Source organism: Macaca thibetana, chromosome 11, assembly GCF_024542745.1.
Source record: "Macaca thibetana thibetana isolate TM-01 chromosome 11, ASM2454274v1, whole genome shotgun sequence".
NCBI lineage: Eukaryota > Metazoa > Chordata > Mammalia > Primates > Cercopithecidae > Macaca > Macaca thibetana.
Genome location: NC_065588.1, coordinates 61,513,959 through 61,538,831, shown reverse-complemented (window position 1 = coordinate 61,538,831; position 24,873 = coordinate 61,513,959). Strand labels below are relative to the sequence as shown.

General features: G+C 36.4%; 1 protein-coding gene across 4 annotated transcripts in view; it reads right to left on the bottom strand.

Moving 5' to 3' along the window:
* The window catches only part of MSRB3 (methionine sulfoxide reductase B3), a 190,413-nt gene that overhangs the window by 128,176 nt on the left and 37,364 nt on the right, over positions 1–24,873 (bottom strand). For 3 of the 4 annotated variants that reach the window (XM_050748614.1, XM_050748617.1, XM_050748615.1), the window contains 2 exons: positions 13,208–13,316; positions 11,536–11,613 (listed from right to left, as the gene is read on the bottom strand). In XM_050748614.1, coding sequence (XP_050604571.1) covers positions 11,536–11,613; positions 13,208–13,316 — 187 coding nt within the window. Of the gene's footprint in view, positions 1–11,535; positions 11,614–13,207; positions 13,317–15,398; positions 24,351–24,873 lie in introns of those variants that run through there. The other variant, XM_050748616.1, reaches the window with a different exon arrangement.

Genomic DNA, 24,873 nt, shown 5'->3' with positions numbered 1-24,873 from the left:
AGCCCACAGTGGAAGTATTTGCACCACAGAAATCAGAAAATACTAAAAGTCAGTGTTTGATTTATTATTTGTTGATTTACAGCTAGATTTACCATTCTGTTGGTTGTCTAGCTCAGTTGCTCTCAACAAGAGACAATTTTGTCCCAGGGAATATTTGAGAATGTCTGGAGGAATTTGTGTTTGTCACAACTGCGGAAGAAGTGGGGACAATGCTACTGGCATCTAGTGGAAGGTCAGAGATGCTACTAAACATCCTACAATGCATAGGGCAGCTCCCCGCCACAAAGAATTGTCCATCCCAAAATGTAAATAGAGCTGAGGTTGAGAAACACCTGTCTATTCATATGTCTGCTTCTTAGTAGTATGTCTCTGTCTGGAATGTCTGGAAGCTGTTTTTTTTTTGTTTTGTTTTTTTGGGTTTTTTTTTTTGAGACAGAGTCTTCCTCTGTCGCCAGGCTGGAGTCAAGTGGCACACTCTTGACTCACTGCAACCACCTCCCAGGTTCAAGCAATTCTCCTGCTTCAGCCTCCCGAGTAGCTGGGACTGCAGGTGCATGCCGCCACACCTGGCTAGTTTCTTCTCTATTTTAGTAGAGACAGGGTTTCACCATGTTGTCCAGGCTGGTCTCGAACTCCTGAGCTCAGGCAATCTGCCTACCTCAGCCTTCCAAAGTGCTAGAATTACAGGCATGAGACAGCGCGCCCAGCTTGGAATCTTTACCTCTCTTCTCATGCCTAGAATTGGCAAACGCCTGGAGGAAAAAGGTGGACATTTTATCCCATTTTCTTTTATTGATTTTGTTGTTATTTTTCCAGCATTTTGAGATGAAGATTTAGTTTCATTATTTTTAACCTTCCTTATATTTGATAATAAAAAGGCTTGACTATGAATTTTTCTTTTAATTTAGTTTTGGGTGGTTGACCCTATTTTTTGTGACTTTTTGGTCTATGTACTGTTTTGTTGTTAAAGATTGTAGCCATAGACATCGTCATCACTCCCTTAGGTGAGACAGGTAGAACTCTACAGATGCAAGCAATGCTATTGTTGTAATAAGCAGCTACTGAAAGTAAGTTCCAGGAGTAGTATATTAAAAACAAAGATAATAAATATTCAAAATTCATCACTTCCCAATTATTTAACTACATTAGACTACATTATTTACAACTGTCATATCTGTATTACAGAAATACTGTGTAATGGTGTTACCAAACATCACTTCCCAATCCCACATTTAGTGACGTCATATCTGCACTTGAAATAGCCCACAGCAGAAGCATTTGTACCACAGAAACCAGAAAATACAAAAAAAAATTATTCAGAAAACATGGTAGGGGATTAATAATTATGGGAATCCATTACCAAGTATCTATCTACATTTCCACCATTTTAGTGTCAACTTGAATCATTTTATTCTGCTGTTATTCTTATCAGGATTATATTGCATTTATTTAACAAATAGTCAAGTACCTAGGATTTGCAAAATCCAATGCCCATGTAATGGAGTAGAGGTGGGGACTACAAAAGTCCTACATCATAACCTATTATCTCAAAAAGTTTATAGTTTTGTTGGCGAGAGAGATTTGCAAATGATGAATGTATTAAAACTCTCAGTTACTCATGTAAGTCACACAATTTGGAGAATTTAAAATCTACACTAAAATGTTTTTAAATTATTAAACAGAAACCAGAAACATTTTGGATGAGATGGATCACTGTGTCAAATAATATATTATAAAATATGCAATAATGTTGACATCAAAAGCCAATTATACTGACTTATTTTGAGAACTTAAGATTTGCATGCTGTTTATGGCTTATTGTGTACATTTATTTAAAGGGGCAGTTTTTACAAATCTTACTTTATACTTCCATCTTTATATCTTTTCTAGCATGTTTCTGTGATCCTTTCCTTTGATATGATAGGGTTATGAATTAGAAAGAGTTGATGTTAGTCTCATTATTTAACAGTTGAGAAAAATGAGATAGAACATTAAAATAACTTGCCTATGGTTATGCAACAAATCTGTATTGAAACTTTTTTTTTTTTTTTTTTTGAGATGTAGTCTCACTCTGTCACCAGGCTGGAGTGCAGTGATGTGATCTCAGCTCACTGCAATCTCTGCCTCCCAGGTTCAAGTGATTCCCCTGCCTCAGCCTCCCAAGTAGCTGGGACTATAGGCATGCACCACCATGCCCAGCTGATTTTTGTAATTTTAGTAGAGACGAGGTTTCACCATGTTGGTCAGGATGGTCTTGATCTCTTGACCTCATGATCCACCCGCCTCAGCCTCCCAAAGTGCTGAGATTATAGGCGTGAGCCACCGCGCCCGGCCTGTGCTAAAACTTTTGAGACACCATGTTTCCAACTGGTGAGCTGGATGGCTTCTATCTTTGTTTGACAATGTCATGTGATGGGTTCTTTATTCACGTGTAAAACATACTGAAGACATCTATCTGATTAAAATTTGTGCAATTCTCAATAACTATTTTTCAATAAAAGAATTATTCATTTACAAAAAAAGCTTTGTGAATTATCTCAGAAGTACTTGCTAAAACTTGTACATGATTTTTTATAAACTGCCTTTAAGTAATTTCAAAGTTTGTAAACTGGAATAATATTAATTTTCTGACTCATGTTTATCAAACAAGATAAATGTACATGAATTACAGTTAAAAGTTTTCTCTATTATGTTTCCCAGTTTATTCTAACTATCCATTCTAATTCACTGTGAAAAATATAATCCATTTGGAAAATTAACTAAAGAACTAAGATTGTTATTTAGGTTATACGAGGCAAGGTAAGATTGTTCTTCCCTCACTTTCCTTTCCCCAAATAATACACACACACACCTTCACACACCTAGGTATTTTATATGTATGTATTGCTTCAGTTCTTTTCCATGTGTATATAACTTTTAAAAAAGAAAAATGCAGTTATAATTATCTTTGTATAGTGTTATACTTTGAATCATGCCTTGCGATAGTTTTCTAGTTTCTCAAATGGAGTTGTTCTTTCCTTTTCTTATGCCATGCTTTTAATGTTCTTTTCTTTCTTCTAAAGTCATGCTTTGGCTATGTTTTTACTCCCTGTCTCAAGTAAGTTCTTTTTTTCCAATCCAGCTGTGGTCTTTCTCTGAGTTTTCAGTTGAGTTGAAGATGGAAAAGTAACTGTCTCTATTACAAATACTTTTCCTAAAAATCATTGTATGGGGACAAGCCAGGAAGGGTCAGTGGGCTGAGAGAAGTCAATTTTATATTCTCTTCAAAATAATATATTACTTACTCAGCTATAACACAACTTTAAGTAAGCCACCACTCAGAACTCTAGTTTATTTCAGAACAGTTTCTTTATACTGGAAAGCTTTCTTTATTAAAGGATTTTGAATAAGGTGAGAGGCAATTCAAATCTTTTAAAATTCAAGTAAAATGTACTTTGTTAGAAGTTAAGAAACATTTTCTGGAATTATGAGCAATTTCCAGCTAGAGTTTCACAAAAAGAAAGCCTAAGTTAAATTTATGTTACTCTCCCTAACAGAATTCCACAGTGACTGAAATGGTTGGTAAATATCATAAACAGAGTTTTAAAAGGGTTCAGGAGACAGGATTTGAATGGAGAGGAAAATGGGAAAACTCTATCTTCTCATTGTGCTCTTACATCCTCCCCCACCACACATACATACACACAAAATTGCATCACAGAGGGAAACGTTCATGTTGAAAGTGTCTTTTAGTGGTGAATGGAATAGGATGCATGGAGTAGCACAGTTGAGTGAATTGTGTGTGGCACTGGACTGGAATTTCCTCAGTGAAAGGGCATATGTTCTTAAAGGGCTGAAAAATGGCTTAAATTTTCTGGTAGCCTAAAATAAAATTGCACAGGAGGCTCATGTGAAATGTAGCATGTGTGAACAGTCTTGCAGCAGAGTTCCATTTGAAATGTAGCAACACAGCTGGAGCTGTGACTCATCACACTAATATCCACTGTTAACAGACAGACTCTGTCTAATAAAGCCTGTACTTTCTCACATTGTAAGGATTTTTTAGGCTGCTGTGATAGTATGATATGTTCCCCAAACTTGCACAGGTCACTCGTATTTAACATTTGTTGAATACCTGGCATATCCGAGGCATTTTTCTGCATTTAGTTTTTACACCTGTTTGGTGTTATTTACCCCATTTTACAGGTGATGAATCTGAGATCACACATCTGGCCTAATATTCAGCAGGCACCACTAGCTGCTGTTAGCCAGTGCCTGTTCTGATTGTTTGATGAAGATGAAGGGACACAGAAATTTCCAATAGTAAGACAGACATTTACAATAGTTCGTGTCAGTTGGCATCAACCTTCTCAAAAAATGTAGAGAGAGGATTTAAAAAAAAAAAAAAAAAAAAAAAGACAGTGAAAATTTGGAATGCAGCTATTTGAGAAAATGTGACAGGGAGTCAATAAGTGAAAATAAAATGACCTCCCAGTTTCAATTACTAAAATCTTGCCCATAAATCCAGCTGCTGCCCTAGCTCCCAGATGTTGAATGGCCTGATGACTTCCTGAACATTGGCTCCATTTGCCTGTCAGGATTCCAAGGGACTTCCCTAAGGATAGATAATAACCTGCCTGAAACTGAGTCCTTCTTGACGACCTGCCATGATGGATCTCATTACATTTGTGCTAGCCCTTCCCACATTGAGACACTTTTCAATTTTCAACTTAAGTACTTAAATACTATGACAAACAGATTTTTCAAACAATTGAGAGATGTATGTATGTGAGTGTGTGCATGTTTGTTTGTGGTCCATTTGTTCCAATGATGCTAAGCGAAATAACCAAGAGTGATTAAAATGAAATATTAAAATTTCATTCTACTATAATTCTTTAACTTACTTCTTTTTTAAATGTTTGAGTGCTACTATTGCAAATCCATTTGTATACTGGCTGTGTGATCTTCACAAGTTACTTATCCTCTCTCAGTTTCCTCATCTATAAAATGTGTTGTTGTGAAAATTAAATGAGTTCATATACATGAAGCACTAAGAACCACGCCTGGCATATGGTAAGTGCTGTATAAGTGTTAGCTATTGTTTTAGCATTATTATCATTATCATTAGTGAATCTATAGAAAATGAGCTATTCAGTGCAAGGCCTGCTGAATAAGTGTATACAAAATATTAAAATGTCCTATGTGGTTCTTCAAGGTCTCAAACAAAATTATCAGAAGCTGATTGGACATGCATAGTGTTGAAGTTTATCAGCTAACAAGGAAAAAGAAGAGTTCCCACTGACGCTGTTAATTAACATCCCTATTTCCTCCTTTTTTCACTCCCAGAATCTATCTTCTGCACTGTTATGGCTTACATCTCATTTTCATCATGCTATTACCTTATTCAAAATTTCTTCACTATCTATCTAACAAAGTTCAGATATGCATGTGATCAACAACTAAGTATTTGGTGATCACTATGTAGCCAGGGGCTATAAATACACATATGACTGAGGTATGGCCTTGCCATTGTGAAATTCACTCCTAGAGGGCAGACAAGCACATAGGCAGATAATTATAAAACAAAGTAGAAATTGCAATGATGGAAGTGCATTCAAAGTGCTATGGAGCAGAGATGAGGGATACCCAAGTTCACACTAGAAGGATCAGATAGGGCTTTATGGAGGAAAATATTCCAAGGCTTAAAAGATTTCTAGTAGGAATTTAGATGCCTTCTCTGGCATCCAAGGACTTCCTTAATTGGTCCCCTGTAACTCCCCAGCCATATCTCCCATTACTCCCAACATAACCCACCTGCCCACTCCTATTGGACTAGTGTTCCATGTCCTTGGAAAATCCACTTTTGATCCTGTCTCTGATACCTCTTTTCATATGGCATTCTCTACTAGGCATCCTCCACCTGGGAAAAACTGAACCCCTCTCTTGGCCTGGTAAAGTGTGTTCTCATCTCTTCCATGAAATCTTGCCTGACTGTGATGTAGTCATATTCCTTCCTATTATATATAAACGCACTTCACACAGGCACATTCAGAGAGACACTAGCATTATTTTGTCATATTTTATAATGGTTTGTTGTGTTTTTCTTACTATGCCAAAAAAGTAAGTATGTTGAGGAAAAAAAAATTTCATAAATTTATTTTATTTATTCTACAATACCTAGGAAAGTGTCAACCAAAGCAAAATATAAATGGTCAAAAATACTTTCTGAATTATTTTCCCAGTGCTTTCTTTGGTTTATCTAATGTGCAATAAATTCACTTTATGAAGTTTTAAAAGTTCAAATAACCAGAGGAGAAAACATTCTTACTTCTGTCAGTTAATTTACTAACTGAAAGTCAGTAGTACTATATGAGAAATAAACTAGCTTGGTAAAATTTGTGAATGTGAAGAAAATGTGAACCATGGAATAAATTATACATTTGGTTTATAAGAAGGTTGTGAATGAGGTTCTTGTACTTGGTAAGCAGCAAGAAAGCAGTATATTGTTCAGAGAGGGAATGTATTTAGAGTACAAGTTTGAAAATGAAATGAGAATAATTGAATAGCCTTTTTTGTGAGGAAGTAAAATACACACAGCAGTCAAGTAAATGATGAGGATTATGCTCGTATGTGCATGGACACACACATATACTTTAAGTGTGAATAAAATAACAGAAATAGCAGTGGGGGAAATTATCTTTTCATAATGATTAGATACTTCATATTCAGCACTGTTCTTATTTCTTCTCTTTTATCTATTTCCCTCCCACTATTATTTGTCATATGGTTCTTCTAGTTAATTTGTTCTGTCTGGTTTTCTACCCTCACTCCTTTCTAACAAATAGAAACTCCACACACACACATACACACACACATACCCCTCAATTGTTTCCTACACTTTTGTTCAAAGCATAAAACCAATTACCTACAGGGCCCCTGATAGTGACAACATTAATTTACCACACTAGTGAGTGGTTTTGAAACTTTTGCTCATGAACCCCTAAAATACTTTTGATATAAAAAAATAGACTTTTTGTGCCAGTTATCAAATAAAGTTAGAGCCTCTCACCTCTAAACCCATCTTCTTTGCCTGCTCTGCTAAAATGGGGCTGGGCCCTTTAAATATCTTTTTCTTTGTCAGCCAGCATGATGTTTAACTTTGCCAGCTGAGGGCACAGGAGGCAGACTCTAGGAGGAAAAGGCCTTTCCTTTCTGGTTTCGGGATGCTTGCTTAATAAGCTTCTCCAGTGCTTGCAGCATCTTTCACATCCAGATCCCACAGCCCATGCAGTTTCTCTGCTTGCAGGCTTTTGCAATGAGGGCAGCTTCTCTAGTGCCAGACTCCTGTTACATGACTGGATTCTCCTGCACCCATCTCCTCCCGTGTATGCAGCTTTTCCTGCAACCAACTCCTGCAGAGCACACAGCTCCTTCTGCCTCCAGCTTAGGTAGCATACTCTGCTTCCCAGCTACATGAGTGGCTTCTTCAGTGCCAAGTGCTGCTCTCTGTGCACAGCGATGAGCAGCAGCCAGAGGCCAGCAGCTTCCCCTGGCACTCCACTCAGATGGTTTGGTAGTGGAGCGTCTCCACTGAGACACCCTGCAAACTGCTTTCCCCAGCTTCCCAGAGGGTAAATTTCCAGCAAATTTCAGATTTCAGGAAAGCTCCAGCAAGTTGCACCATCATGGCACCATAACAACTTCTCTGATGTTTAGTGGCTACAGCCATGCCCTCTTCAACAAGATTTAGTCCTCAGCCCTGTGTGTACGGAGGGGTGCAGAGGATTTCTTTGGCTGTCTATCTCAGTCCTAGGAGTCATGATTGTTTCTTATATCTGCTATTTCTGTATTCTTTAGAATTTCTCTTCATTTCTTACTACCCAACCCCTTATTACCACAATCCTCTCTTACAGTTCATAATTCTGTAAACCTTACTGTTCAAAATACTGTGTATTCTGTGTCCTGACTGGGTGCTGACTGATACATGCTTCCTCGTACATTTTTTTTTTTTTTTTTTTTTTTTTTTTTTTTTTTTTTTTTTTTGAGAGGGAGTCTTGCTCTGTCGCCCAGGCTGGAGTGCAGTGGCACCATCTCAGCTCACTGCAAGCTCCACCTCCCGAGTTTATGCCATTCTCCTGCCTCAGCCTCCCGAGTAGCTGGGACTACAGGCAACAGCCACCGTGCCCGGCTAATTTTTTTGTATTTTTCGTAGAGATGGGGTTTCACCGTGTTAGCCAAGATGGTCTCCATCTCCTGACCTCGTGATCCGCCCGCCTCGGCCTCCCAAAGTGCTGGGATTACAGGCGTGAGCCACCACGCCCAGCTCATACATTTTAAATTAAGTTAAAATGTCTTATCAGAAATTCTTTAAATTGCAGAAGATTAATTTTCTGGTGTTTTGTGTATTTTATACATACTTAAAATGTAGATTTGTCAAAACCTTAGAGATACATATTTAGATCACTGAGCAGATGAAGTCCTCCATATAATCTACAAAGCCAGTCCTCACTGTCAAATGAATCAACCAAATCAGATGTATTCCGTGTCTGAAAAAACGACTTCCATTTATTTCATTTTTGTTCGTTTGAAAAAAGATATGAGGTCGGGCGCGGTGGCTCAAGCCTGTAATCCCAGCACTTCGGGAGGCCGAGACGGGTGGATCACGAGGTCAGGAGATCGAGACCATCCTGGCTAACACGGTGAAACCCCGTCTCTACTAAAAAAATACAAAAAACTAGCCGGGTGAGTTGGCGGGCGCCTGTAATCCCAGCTACTCGGGAGGCTGAGGCAGGAGAATGGCGTAAACCCGGGAAGCGGAGCTTGCAGTGAGCTGAGATTCAGCCACTGTACTCCAGCCCGGGCGACAGAGCGAGACTCCGTCTCAAAAAAAAAAAAAAAAAAAAAAATGAATACATGTACTCATGGAAGCCTTCTCACTTAAGTAGGCTAGTAGAAAATGAATGGACAGACAGCAGATGGAGAGACAGACAAGCAGGCAGACAGGGAGGTGGACTGTGCTGTGCCAGGAGCCTTGCCAAGGTGAAATATTACTTCACTTTTTTTTTTTTTTTGACACGGAGTCTCCCTCTGTCACCCAGGCTGGAGTGCAGTGGCGCCATCTCAGCTCACTGCAAGCTCCGCCTCCCGGGTTCACGCCATTCTCCTGCCTCAGCCTCCCGAGTAGCTGGGACTACAGGCGCCCGCCACCACGCCCGGCTAACTTTTTATATTTTTTAGTAGAGACAGGGTTTCATCGTGTTAGCCAGGAGGGTCTCGATCTCCTGACCTCATGATCCGCCCGCCTTGGCCTCCCAAAGTGCTGGGATTACAGGCGTGAGCCACCGCGCCCGGCCCCCATTTCACTATTTTTTAGCAACACCTTTTGAACCTTGCTTTCAATGAGTCTCTTTAAAGTTCCCGAACTGTCATTTTGTTTGATGCCCTGGAGATTGTACCCCAGGGCAATACGTGGTAAGATCTGGGCTGGGTGAAAGATATGTCATCTTTTGTGAAGTGGGAGAAGGGTGTTCATGATAGAGGAAATAGGAGGAAGACCAGCCAACCACAGACATTCAGACATATCAGTTTCAGGAAAATGCACATACAGAAGTTGGCACTAGACCAATGAGCTACTCGACTACATTCTCCAGTGAAGGATACAGCAAGGAATTTTTTCCCAAAATAGACAAGAAAACAAGTAAAAAGAAGCAAACAATTAAAATTAGAAAAAAGTAGAATAAAAGTATTAAATCACATTCCTTATAAATGTGGAAAATAAAAGTTCTCCTTGTAAGTATAGAAGTAGATGAAATAGAGGCAATATCACATCAAATGTGAAACCTGACTCTCACTAGCATCTATGTTTGGATAAGAGTCTTGCTTTTAGGATTTGTGACTCAAAAATCTCACATGGGTTAAATCGTTCATTTACAGTGGTTCTGTTTCTTATTTAAAACAGTAAGTTTTCTTTAGATCCCATACTTTAGTGAATCACATGATAGGGAAGGGGATGGAGAATCTGAATCAAAAAGTAAAGGGGATGTGGCCAATTTTTACCATTTGGGATATTAACAAGTTTAACGTGGCTCAGCAAAAACTATCTTAAGTGTTATATCAACTATTATGACACAAGCTAAAGGTGTTGAAATATTATATAAGGAGTGTGTTTTCTGAGAGGAAATGGGTGACAATTTGAAGGGTCGGTTTTTTAACAGGAGGAATACATAAGAATTCAGAACAGATTCTCAACCAATGCTAATGTTCAATAAGGTTTGTGCAATGTAAGAAACGTTTTAAATCTTTTTTTTTTTTTTTAATTTCAAGGAAACCACTGTTTCCTGTTATTTCTGGAAAATCGGTAAATGCGGCTTTTTTAAAAGAAAAACACTTATGGAGAGATATTAAATGTGTTTTAGCTATAAGTATCAGATCTTTGTTTATTTATTTCCCTAAGAAACTCTGTAATTCTGTTTTAAATAAATGACATTTACTTTTTTTTTTTTTTTTTTTTGAGACGGGATCTTATTCTGTCACCCAGGCTTGAGTGCAGTGGCGCAGTCTTGGCTGACTGCAACCTTCGCCTCTCGGGCTCAAGTGATTCTCCTGCCTCAGCCTCCTGAGTAGCTGGGACTACAGGCACACACCACCACGCCTGGCTAATTTTTGTATTTTTAGTAGAGATGAGGTTTCACCATGTTGGCCAGGCTAATTTTGAACTCCTGACCTCAAGTCATGCACCCACCTTGGCCTCCCAAAGTGCTGGGATTACAGGCCTGGGCCACCATACCTGGCCAATGACATTTACTCCCAATTAAGGTTTCTGCCTTTTTATTCCCCCAAGTCAGCAACCCATGGGAAGCATAGGGCTTCTAGAATTTTCTCCCCCTAGATAAATAAATTTTCAGTAAAGATTTTCCTTTCTTGAATAACATCCATAATCTCCAGAATATACTACCTGAATGAACTATTTTAGTCAGAAAGTCCAGTGTGCTGCCTATTTTATGGTAAACTGTTGGGATCTTTAAAATAAAGATTTTGAAACTATGCAAAAACTGTTAACCTCATATTACATAATTTGCTTACCTATGTAAAGGTATGTTCCCATGTTACATTCAATACAGGTATTTCCCTTCATTGCAAAAGTATAATCTACTTGGTGGATATTATTCAATATGAAGGATATACATGAAGAACTTTTCATTATGTTCCAATAAATATTTAAGGCCATCATTTGAAGGTTTGAAAAATCAGTAAATGCATAAACATTTCTATGCTTGCCAAAATATCTTTCATAGCTCTGCTTAGCACCATGGTTATTAATATGAACAAGTTAATGTTGGGTATTTTAAAGATCCAAGTAGTACAAAATCAGCCAGTCTGTCACACTGGTAATTTACCATGAAATCAATAATTACTTTTATTTCGTTGGGGGTAAATGGTAATAGAAAAACAAACAGAAGAAAATTCAGCAATGGAAAGATTCTAAGACGAACAAGCAATAACTAGTTTGCTGCCGTCTGTGATGTAGCCATACCTATAGGTTTTCAACATACTTACTTAAACAATGGAGTTCCACAAACAACACATTTATATATTCCAGGATCTTTGTGATGTGTGTACTCTCCTTCAAAGGCACTGATAAATAATAAACAGATCATTGAAAAAATTAAAGTTAGCATTATTTCTTACAGAATGTATTTGCTTAAAATATATTTCTCTAACAAATCTTTCAAGGGCTTTTTGTCCTAGAATGAAAACAAACAAAACATATGGAAATCTGAACTTTACTAATACATTTCAAATCTATATAATAAAATGTGCATATAACTACTACAAACTAGTGCAGGTTACATAAAAAAAAAAAAGCCATCTAGTTACGTAATGCTTAGAAAAAGATTTTTTTTCTATTAAAAAAAAGCCTGTAGTTTAGATTCACAGAAGGAACATTACATAAGATTTTGCTACTTTACAGGGTGCAAGAGTATATACCAGAAAATGCAGAAGAGTCCAAGACTTCAAGTGGAAGGAGTCTTATTTTTTGGTTTGAAAAGGAATATTGCAGCTTTAAGGGAATATTTTTCTAAGTTAACAATCTTAAAGGCTAGGAGGTCATTCAGCTAATACAAATCAGCTGTGCTAGCCCAACAAAAAGTCTATGTGCTCTGCAGCTTGTTTTTATTATCCTTTCACCCTCTTTATGAGGTCCAATTTTTTTATAAACAGAATTTTTAAGAATGACCTAATCTCTGGTTGTTTGTGTGCATTAAATCATTTTGCTAGTCATGTACACAACAGAATGGATAGAAATCCTCGCAAGCTGAGACTAAAGTCCACTGCTAGCTCATTGTATGCTAAGGGTGGACTCCGTCAGAGATTCAACATTTGGTAAATTCAGTAAACAGTAGATACTGTGGCAGGAAGAGAGTGTTGCCTGTTAACAGGGATCCCATGTGTAGTAGAGAGCTCTTTCAGTTCATGAATGAAAACAAGAAGTTACATCATTAATAAATTTGGATCAGAGGTAAGCTACGGTCTTACGCCAAGCTCCACGGTATAAATTAGACAACAAAGTCGTTGGACCTTGGCAAGTTACCTTTGAGCTGGAATCAGCTGAGAGAGGCTTTATTCACTAAAAACAGTCTTGGAAGTGAACAAATTCTTTTTTTCAGGACTTAGGGCGAACTTCCAAGGACCAAAGCCATGTGAGGGCAGTTATTGAAAATTTTTGACATTCCAACCACAAATGAGCCAATAAATACTTTCTCCACATGTGCTTCAAAAAGAAATTGGAGTGGGGTAGAAAAGAACTAAATTATGCTACCTTCTTTTTGCAGCCAAAATGTCTATACTTACAATGGCCACCTTCAAAATTTCAGCATCCTGGCATAGTGCCAAGTCCCTCATGGTTTTGCTTACTGTGATGTCTTCCCAAAAAATGTACCTAAATCGCTATTACTTCCACACATTTTGTAGTAAACTAAAAACAGGCCCTTAACAAAAGCCTTGTGACTTTATATCAGATATGGAGTGTTCATTAAATGGAGAAAAGAACAAATAAAACTTAGTCTTAACCTAAACAATACCATTTTAACCTTTTCAAGGATACTAATTTGTAGACTTTAGCAAGTATAGAATGCTTTAAATTAATTGGCAAGGAAGAGGATTGCGGGGTCGGGGGGAGAAGAAATCTAGCTCTTATTTAATGACTTTTTATTAAAGCTCACCTTACCTTTCGGTCCCTTTCTCCTGAGTGACATGGTACTGCAGGGGTGTTAGCCGCTTCCTCAGTTCCTGCTGGGAAAAGACCACCTTACAGTTCTTTTTATCCCTACATGACCCTGAAAAGAGAGAGGATATGGGAGAAGAAGGCTTTTTAGCTTGAATCCTAAATAATTGCTTTGGCTGGCCGCCACAGTGCAGCTTCTGCAGTCACTTGTCAATGACCAGACCAGTCTCTAATGCACTGGAAATGCTTACCTGAACTGCAGCTGATTATTTCTCTAAGTTTAAAAAGAATGTTTCTTAAGATTCAGATTATTCCACTGGAGCAGTGACAATATGCTATAGCCAAAGTCTCTAGCATGTGATACTAAAAACTCATTGATCATTCACAAGATACATGCTTTATATCTCCCAGTATCCTGAAATCCTTTTTGTTCCAAATAAATTCAAAACATAATTTACAAACATTTACACTGTATATATAAAATGATGGGCATATTAAGTTAAACCATAAGTCTGCAATAATTTTGCAACTTAGTAGAATAGCCTGAAACCATCAAAATTCAATTTCCATTGTGGATGATTTAACTACCATCCTATTTTATGAGCTCTAAAAATATTTTTTTCTACGACCAGGAATTACTGTTCTCCATGATTGCATCAGAAACTTCACTAGATTCTGTATACTCCTTCAAAGTATAAAGATTCTGTATATCTCATCAAAGACTGTATCTTACCATATTAAATGGGCAGCAAGAAACTTTCGATAAACTATAGGAGAAGGCACTTTCACTAATGCAGATTCAAGAAGTTCCAAAGAAAGAGTGGGAAAAATAGAAAAGGAGAAAGACAAAGGAAAAAGGAAACGTGAATATGATTTTTAGAAACCTACATTTTCTTTTTGCAAAGTACATCTAGGAAGACTTCACTGATTAACTGTATTTGAATGGTGAAATAATTCTAACGTGATTCTGATAACAATGGCAGCTTTTATTTCAACCTATACAGCCTGCAGTAAAATGTTCAGACAACACCTGTTTATATGTAGTATTTTATTTTACATGAGCAAATGACTGAAAAGAAATATAACTCCAGGACAGGGTAGCCATTACTCACTGCAATAAAATTGCTTTTCTTTGCCATCCATCACAGTGGGAAAGAAGCCTGCAGATGGTCCTAAATGTAGAGAGTTTTTGCCATGTTTTGAAATTACTACAAGAAAGCTTGCTTAGTTTCCCAAATAGTAAACGCAACTTCTTTTGAAATATAAAGAAATATGATTTAGGAGTGGAAATGCTTCCCGCTTTTTTAACTTTCAAGGTACCTAATGTCATAGTATGAGATCACTGACCTTAAACTAGGAAAACATTATCTAGCCAGTTACCCTGACTGTGGGGTTGAAGAAGGATATCAGCTTGCAGAATCAGGGCCACCAAGAGAGAGTGACTGATTCTCCACAAGAGAAAATGGAGGCAGCAAAAGAGCAAGACAGAGCCAAAGAGCAAGATACACCTTGGAGTGGGCCTGCAGGTTGTCAGACAGCACCTCTGCTGACCCTCCACAAGTACTTCGGCCCTTCCCTGGCCTGGAAAGATCCACAGGCACAGCAGGCATGTCACTCCTGGCATGTTGATCTCTCATCTCACTGGACCCTGTCTTATCCTACACTTTATCCAAATACCTACTACTTGTATTTTTACTGTTATCAACGGGTTAGGTGGAAATGTTTCCCTGAAAAATGTCTGTCCTATCAGAACAAGCCTCTCAATAGCTTGAATGCAAAGTGGCCCTTTCTTAAATAATCAGTCAACAGCGATAGGTGAGTTTCTGCTCAATTCAGTACAGACTTCTTAAAAATGATTTTATTTTCATTTATTTGTTGGAAGGGTTGTATCTTAGTTAATAGTGTCACAAAATCATTAACTGCAAACTTAACATGACAAAATGACTTGGTTAAAATTATTCTTTTCAATGTCATAAATAATTAAAATATGTACAATTAAAATCAAACAATTCTATCCAAAATATTTTTGTTAATATATGTTCATTCATACAAAAAGACCAATTGTGTTCCCAAAGTTGAGAGAACTAAGCTACCCATCTGTATGTCATTTAGTACAAGAGAAGCAACTGCAGGTTTAAATTACATGGTATTGGATTGCAATTTCCTAACATTGGATGCTTTTCTGCTTTTTTACCTTGAGTCATTTACTAAGGAGTGTTCATAAAAAGTAGCTTAAAACACAGATGCTTGCAAATCGTTTAGGCAAAGATGTTTCTCTCTTTTTCATTCTCCCTCTCTCATGAATCTCTCTTTTCTGAAGAAAGAGAATAAAACTGTTGGTCAGTATTGATGAACCATGTCAAGTATTTGTACAAGAAAAAAAGGTAAAATTGAAAACATCTGATTGAAGTAAATAATACAAACATAAAAGCTTTACTAGTGAATGAAGGGTATTGAAGAGACTTTATTTCATAGATTAGAAATTACTTTTGATCTAAACATTCTTAAAAACAGATTGTTTTCCACTATGAAACATCTCATTAACTGTGCTACAGAGACCTCGTTTTAATGGCAAGCCTTGAAAGAGTGCTGCTGTACTCCTTCGTTAGTCTCCGTCTTATTTGGGAGGAGAATAAAGATTTCATTCCAGCTTTCTTTGTTTGTCTTTCAAGAACCACTAAAGCAGTATTCACACAAATTTTGTAGGAATGTGCCCTATGTCATAGCCTACAAATTATTTGGTTTTGGTGCACTTAAAGGTCACCTTCCAAATTAGCAAAATTTTTCTACATCCTGGCTTTTCAACCTTAAGTATAAATATTGTTTCCTAACTGTAAGTGAGGTTTTTCCTTTAAGAAATACTAGTGATTATTTAAAGTTGTCAACTTTTGTACGTTTTCACTCTTTGGTTATACCATATTCTCAAAATAATTAGGTTTTTTAAGTATATCTAATACCGAAAGGAAATATATGTAGACTAGAAACAACCATTGTGATTTTACATTAAACAATTCAATGAGAAGTTAGATTTTAATAAGTGTCTTGCCACATCATTTAATAATAATTTACTTCCTGGACAACTTAAAGCTATACCATTACATTAGCCTTTCTACCATCAGAATCAAATATTGGCATATATAAACACAGAAAAGCTTCACTTTTGTCTCCGATTTCCCTTCTCCCTATCAGACTCACTTTTCTAAAGTCATATGGTGCCACTGTCAATCTTGAAAAAATCATTTCATTTTGAAATTCTAGAGTAATTCATTGGATGGTTTCCCTTTACTATCTTCACTCAGGTACTGTAATTTTCTTATTACACAGGGTAATTTAACATTAGTATTCTATGACATCTGTTCAATGACCTCTAAATTGGCTTAGAAGTATGTTTGGGAAATATTTTTCCCTATATTTAAACGTTTAATAGTGTCTTTTGAAGGCACAAGTGAGTGTGTGTGCATACACATGTAACAAAAGTACATATTTGAGGAGATAATATTGCCATTTTTGTATCTAATCATAATACTGTTCCCTACAGAGTAACTTTGGGATAGATCAGATCCATCGTGAAGCCAGTCCAAGGATATTTTATTTATTAAAATATGCCCAAAGTCTCTTTTTATATCGAGGCTTGTCCTGTGTTGTTGCCTCAAGGCCAGTATTGTTTCGAGGCCCCAGTATGAAGCTCTTGCTATTAGTACAAATAAACATACGGCAAGAGTTTGCTTTCTGGCTCTACCTGCTTCCCAGCCACGTGACCTGAAGCAAGTCACCTTCGTTATGGGTTGCTACCCTCAAAGATCTGCTGTAAGGATCACAGCCATTAGCACTTACTTCATTTTGATTACAGTGAATTCTGAGGTTAAAATTGTATTTTAAAAGATGGCCAGGTCCAGTATTTAGTGTGCAGCAATTTTTTATTGGTAATTCTTTTTCTATAATAATTCCCTGGGAACAGTATTTTCCTCACACCTTATCTTTTTTTTTAAATGATTAAAGTAGGAAATGAAGAAAGAAAATAAAAAAGAAAATAAAGTTGGAGTTCTTCTACATGCCAGGCACATGTCTAGGCACTTTCACATAAATACATTTAATCCTCTCAATAATTCTAGAAAGTGACTGTCATGCCCATTTTACAGATACAGAAACTAAGGCTTGGAGAGGTTATAACATACCTTATTAAGGACAAACAGAAAGTAGACATATCAAACCCAGGGCTGTCTAACTGCAAAACCCATAGTTGCTATATTTTCTTTCTTTCTTTCTTTCTTTTTTTTTTTTTTGAGATGGAGTCTCACTCTGTCACCCAGGCTGGAGTCCAGTGGTGTGATCTCAGCTCACTGCAACCTCTGCATTTCAGATTCAAGCGATTCTCCTGCCTCAGCCTCAGCCTCCAGAGTAGCTGGGATTACAGACGCCCACCACCACACCTGGCTAATTTTTGTATTTTTGGTAGAGATTGGGTTTCAACATAATGGCCAGGTTGGTCTCAAACTCCTGACCTCAGGTGATCTGCCCGCCTCGGCCTCCCAAAGGGCTGGGATTATAGGCGTGAGCCACTGCACCCAGCCAATCATCATATTTTCTGTCAGGAAAAATTATGTAACAACTTTTTTCTTTCTTCTCTAACTATACAATAACTTTCAGCTTAAAAATTAACAAAATAATAAGGGGCAAAAAGTAACAATCACCTCAGTACATTAGAAAAGTTACATTCCTCTATTAGCCAATGTCTCTTTTCCCTGTATTTACTCCTTCAACATAGGGTCAGTGACAAGTTTCATACAGGATTTTCACAAAGTCTATAAAACGTTGAAAGGCTTTTTAACTTCCTGTTAAGAAGTAAATTAGATCTGTTACCTAAATCTTAGAGTACTTTCAAGTCATAAATTTTACATTTCGATGTGAAAAATCAAAACAAAACCTAAGGATCCCATAACTTTAATTTTGGTTCTAGGATCAGAAAAAAATGAAACTATTAAATATTTTCCCAAGATAATAAATGAATAAGAGATAAGAATATCTTGTTTTGCTTTGAGTTTAGTAGGTTAAAACAGTAAAGTTCATGTTGAAATATCTTGCTGCTTTATTTAAAGGTGGTATACTTTATTTTTCACTGTAAATTTGGCTGGTTATTAGTTTGTCACTGGAAAACTGAGCAAATTTTTACTTCAGGCATAGTATAGTGTTAGAATTTCTAAATAATTGGCCATTTGGAAAAGCCAAACCTAGTACATTTTTAGAATAAAATGTAAAATATATACCATAACTATCATTTTTTGTTTGCATTCTAGTAATTCAATAAAGGCTTTAAGATAAAACTAAAAAGCATGGGGGAAGAAAAGCTCTATATTTGTAGAACCATACCCAATTCTGATTTTTCTCTCAAAGTAGACATATAAAGGAAAAACATTCCTGAGATTAACATACAAACTCATATGTCAGGACACTTTTGCTTCAGTCCTCTGGTTTCCACAAAACTAGAGCTGCAGGGTTTACTCTGAGGACCACTGATACAAGATTTTTTTCTTAAATTGTTTGCCTAAGTCATCAAAAATGTTGAGTGTTTATACAGTGCCAGACTCTATGCTAAGTAAGATATATTCATTAGTTCACTAATTATTTATTGAGAACCTATTATCTGCTGGCATTATTCTAAGTACTTAGGATATACCAGAGAACAAAATAAAGTTCTACTTTCCTGGAGCTCCCATTCCAGCAGGAGCAAGGGAAGACAGACAAACTACAATGAAAACAAGTAAGTAAATTACATAGTCTCTTAGAAGGTGGTAAGTATTCAGGAAGGAAAAAGGAAAACTAGAGGACTGGGAGTGAAAGGAATAAGGATTATAATCTTAAATACAGTGGTCAAGGAAGTCTCACTGAGGTGATATTTGAGCAAAGCCTCTCCTCTCCTGAAGGAGAGGAAGGTGTCTGTGCTGATCTCTGAAGGAATAGCTTTCCGAACACATGGCAGAAACGACCAATGCAAGAGATGTAAACACTAACAAGTTCATATTCCAGTGGCAGAGACAGAGACAGGTAACCTCAGTGCAAGTGCTAAAACCTGAATATGAATAGATAAGCAACAATTTAAATATATAAGGAATATGCTTTTAAACCAGGAAGTTTACAACTACATATCTTAATACAGACATTGTTTAGCATTACATTTTTACTTCCAAGAGAAAGTTTTGTGAATATCCATTTAGCAAAGTGCTACCCTCAAAATAGCTCTTGGAAAGTATTTTTCTGGCTGAACTTTCAATGTATGATCAGAGTGCAAGTTCTGCTAATTTGCTTTGTCTACTTAAAGCCATCCTCTTTACACTATAGGTCATCATTCTCAACTTGGAGTCATATGTAAGAGGATACTCGATGGCTGTTTCTGGTGATGAATATTGGATGAGCCTGGAGAGCAAAAAACTCTTCGACCAGACAATGCTGTTGCCCTTCTGAAACACTCCAATAACCCTCCCCTTCAGAGTAATCTTCTGGCCCTGGCAGGAAACGTCCATAACCAAAGAAAGTATAAAATTAGTACCTGTTCTATTTTTTAAAAACATTCTTAATTTTTACATTTTGTTTCAGTTTAATTTCATCTGTTCTCCGAGCCCTAAATATAACACACACAAAAATAAACCTATGAATTCTAGGACTCAGAAAAAAAAATTGTTTCTTCTTAAGGTAAAGAGTTATTCTTTCCTATATGTAAGAAAAATCATATCTTTATCTGTCATAATAATATTCACATTTAATGCCTTCTTGCTGTTTTACTATTACTTCACATAAGACAATTCCACAAGATCAGTTTCAATTATATTCCATAGACGTATGCACAGAGTTCTAATTAACATCAATGGACATTATAAGCATGCAACATACCATTGTAAACTTCTTGAATTAAGCAAGACCATATGTTTTAGTGGTGCATACTTGAATGATAAAAATGGCCTTCAGTATCGTTCTCATACTGAAGGTTTGAATAAATACACTCAGAAGATGTTGTCAAGCAAGTTTTCCTTCCAAGGCTACACATCCTGATAAATTCACCTCTATTAGCACTTTTAGTATTAGTGTATTTACTCTGCAAGGTACTGCTTAAATGGGCAAATACAGTATTATGCAATTATTCTCAAACATCTTCATTCATTTCTGCTTTATTTTCCCAAACACATTGCAAATTCTTTGAAGATAAAAACTGTTGAGCCTAATATTAATTTATACTTTCTACAACTATTTATTAAACATCTACAGTGAATCAGGAACTGTCATGAGCACTGGAAAGTTAAAAATAAATAAGGTGGTGTTCCTGCTCTAGGAGAACACATATTTTAGCAGGAAAGATAAGACAAACAATCTATACAATGTGCAGTCTTACAGTAAAGGTATGTGCAAAGTTTTGTGTAAAGAGAGTCAACAAAAAGGATGTTAACACTTTAAAATTTTCCCACCTAGATTTAATCATATCTGCTTATAAATGAAATATAGAAAACTCAAATAACTAATAGCAACAGCATTCACAGGGTGCCAGAAAAGATCCAAATAGAAAACTACATCTAGACATCCCAATAGATATAATATGATCAAATGTGTACAAGTCAAGGTGGTTATTACCCTATCCTGATGAAAAGTATGCAGTCTTTCATGTAAGAGTAGCAGCTAATTTAACAAACAAACAAACAAAAATCCGGATAAAATGTAGGTTCAGATTTGAAAAGGGAGAAATTGGGGAACTGAGAAGTAACGCAGTTTTAAAATTAAGGGGGAAAACGTGCAAACACTTTCTTACTGTAAGTCAAGGGGAGTAAATGTATTTTTCACAGTACTGAAAGATTATTAATGTGAATTAAAATTCTAACCTTAACAGTAAAATCTCATTCATGAAGCTACATTATTTTCTTGATGGGAAACAATAGAGGTTTAGCACTACATTCATCCTGATGAAACATCCATTAATAATCCACCCGAATGAATGACAGAAGCCACATTTTACTTTTCTATCTTTCATTTGTATTATAAATTTTTAATTGTTGAATTCATGTGTATTTTATTAGCATTATTTAAGCACATAAAAAAACTAAAGAGTATCTTATCAACTCTTCAAAATTTAATGCAAATACTGAGAGCAACAATTTTTTGTGTTAATGTGGACCATAAAGCCTAGAGTTTAGGGAAATATTTTTTAAATGTCTTGATCCAAAGGGCTTTTTCTTGCTTGCAAGGCATATAAATAAGAAGAGAATTTTTAAAGTCTCTGCCATCATCAAGTGACAACAGTGGAAGAGAAAGTCACTTAACTTCAATTCTATCTGATTGCATGTGAAATGTCTGACAAACTTGGAGTTCCCTGTTTTTAATTTTTTTTCCAGTATGGGTCTTCACTAGAACGTCATAGCCCATAAAAAAAATTAAAAACAGACAGGCTCATTTCCATTCTACATTTCACATGCAATCAAAAAGATTTGCAAAAAATAGCTCGCTCTCTCATCCTCCTTCTCCCCTTGGGGAGCACCAACTGCTAGGGAGATGAGCGGTAACCACCCACAAAAAGGAAGGAAAGGAGCCTTCTCTTAGATTATCATGCAGAATTTTATTTAAATATAACATTGAGTATACTTCACCAGAAACAAAATAAAATATATATTGTCAAAAACTCAGCTTTGCAAATTTCCAAAATTACGTTACCACCCAAATCAAATTTCAAATATAAATTAATTAAGCATAAGGCCTAGAAAACAAGTCTTCAATTGCCACTCAACAAACAGCTAAATCTGAATCTATACATTCCAGAAAAATCTGAGGAATTCTGGAGAAAAAAAAAATCCACTTTATTTTTTCACTCAGATTTATCAAGAAAAGCCATGTTTTCCCCTGACATAGGAAGACATTATTCAATATCTTCTTGAGAGACAGTGCTCATACATATTTTAGTCATCTTTGCATCCCCAGCACCTAGTAATGTGGTTGAGAAAAAGGAAGGACTAAAAGGGTATATGTTGTATTTAAACACTCAATTCTTCACTTTAATTATTGCTGCTTCAATCTTCTTTCTAACAGATGTTTTCTAAATAATGACTTTGGCTATGTTTCTTATAAATTAGTTTAAGAACAGCAACAATAACATTTGCTTAATAAATCAGTGAAATTTTAAACATAAATAACGACAGTAAAAAAATTAATTCAGTAATTCAGATTACTACTCTGAATCCTATGTTACCTCTCTAGGGTTTCATATTCAAATCTCTTATTGTAACTAATATTTTATTAATTCTCTGGATTTAAGATTATAAGATTACCTGGTCCAGCATTCCCCAAAATGCATTCTCTAAAATACTGGCTCTGAAAAAAAATGCTAACATGCTATTTCTCTTGCAGAGTGAGAAGGGAAAGGTTCCACTGTCAAATCAAATTAGGTAAATCTAGGTGACATGGGATTCTTGAAGACCTTCTCAGAGATTTTCTTATGCTGATGTGCACTATTAAATATGTGGTCATTTGATACACCATTATTTTCTGCTCCACTAGAAAAGGGGGGAGAAAGTGGCCAAACTATAATACATTCTTGTCACAATGATTTTTAAGCTGTGTCCAGATTGCCAAGATGGTAGAATGTAAAAGCAGTGCATCTTAGAATTTATGCAATAGGGTAGTATGCAGGGTTGGTTCTCAATTTGATGATGAGATCCATTTTACAAGGGAAAGTCAGTAGAATTAGTGTTCCTTGGATTATAATCTGGGAAATGATGAATTTCTAGTCCAAAGCCCTCAAAAGGAAATAGAGCCCAAAAGAGTTACTACTCATAGTTGCATACCTGGTTAATGACAGCCAGGTTCTCTTGTCTGCAGCTTTCCTCCTCTAGTTTATTTGTCCATTCTGTTTCTCTCTTGAACTCATGCTTGGTTGCACTTTACCATACCTATCTATTGCTAACCCATGTGCCCACAGTCCACTCCTACTCCCATCTTCTCATCCTCCACTCCTACCACCTCCCACTAATTACATCTACACATTCCTTCAATATCCTTCAGAGGAACTGGCATTGCTTGAAATCCTATTCCGAGAATTCAGTCTGCCATTCTGGGAGGAAAGAAGCACAATGCTTCTCACTTCTTCTACTCCCTGCCTCCATGGTAAAACAAAAGAGAAAGTGTTCACACAGAATCGTAAAACCTTCAAGTATATAACTCCTTTCATCCTATAGATAATAAAATTTGAACCTGAGGTGGCCATCTTTCTCACCAGAATGTAGATCCCTGAAGAGCAGAGATCACATTACTTGTAATGTGACATTATTTTGATATATAAGATGATGTTACTTATTAACAAGCATTCATTCATTCAACAAATATTTACTGAACACCTTTTATGTGACAGAAACAATTGTAGTTGCTGAATTGTAACAGTGAACTAGACAGACAAAAATCTCTGCCTTTCCAGAGCTTACTTTGCAGGAACCAAGGACTTTCCATAACTGAAATAGATTTTGCCTGATCAAACCCATCACATTTCCCGGACTTTTTGGCGTCCTCCCTTACACCCCCATCTTTTTTCCCCCAATTTCTTCTCCCTTACAACAAGGCATTTAAACTGCACAGAACAAACTTTTGGAAAATGTCAGCTAATATATAATATAATATAACAACCCTCACCTGAAGGTCATATCTAATTATAAAAGATTTGACAAGAATGTTACAAAATCCTCAGTTTACAGATGCAGAATAGGAATAAAAGGTACAAAACAAAGATTCCTGGGGCCAGAAAGCAAGTTGGTGGTAGAAACAAACTAGTAAATACAGATCAAGTGTCTAATCTCTTTCTTCATCAATACCAATAATATGATGAGAAGCTCTGAAATTTGCTGTGATATTATCTAAAATTTGCAGAAGGAAGATTAAAATATTAATCAAGTGGAATATAGTATAAACAGTTTTATCTTTCTGCGCCAACATGTACTTCTGCAACAAAACAAAATCTTAGAAAGCTATAGTTATAGGATTCTGAACTTTCTTTGCTTACCTCAAATTCAAATACTCTAATGATACAAATTAACATTCCGTTCCTTCCTTGCAATTATGTGGCTCAATATAATAAATACATCTATTACTGAAAGAAATGCTTATCATATAAGTTAATATATAAATTTAAACTCTATAAAAGTATATCTCTTATTAACCATCTAAATAACTGATATCTTTTGTCGTTTCATGGGGTATTTTTTTTTTTTTTTTTTTTTTTTTTTTTTTTTTTTGAGATGGAGACAAGAGTCTCACCCTGTAGCCCAGGCTGGAGTACAATGATGCAATCTCGGCTCACTGCAACCCTGCCTCCTGGGCTCAAGCAATTCTCCTGCTTCAGCCTCCTAGGTAGCTGGGATTACAGGCACCCACCACCACGCCTGGCTAATTTTTGTATTTTTAGTGGAGACGGGGTTTCACCATGTTGGCCAGGCTGGTCTCGAACTCCTGGCCTCTAGTGATCTGCCCACCTCTGCTTCCCAAAGTACTGGGATTACAGGCGTGACCACCGCGCCAGGCCTCAAGGTGTATTTTTTATAACATGCATTTTTAAATATCTAACACAAGCGTAAATATACTAAATGTTTTAAAAAATAAAAAAATAGGAAATTGAAATAAATGGAATGAGGATTTTAAATTTTCAAGTAAAT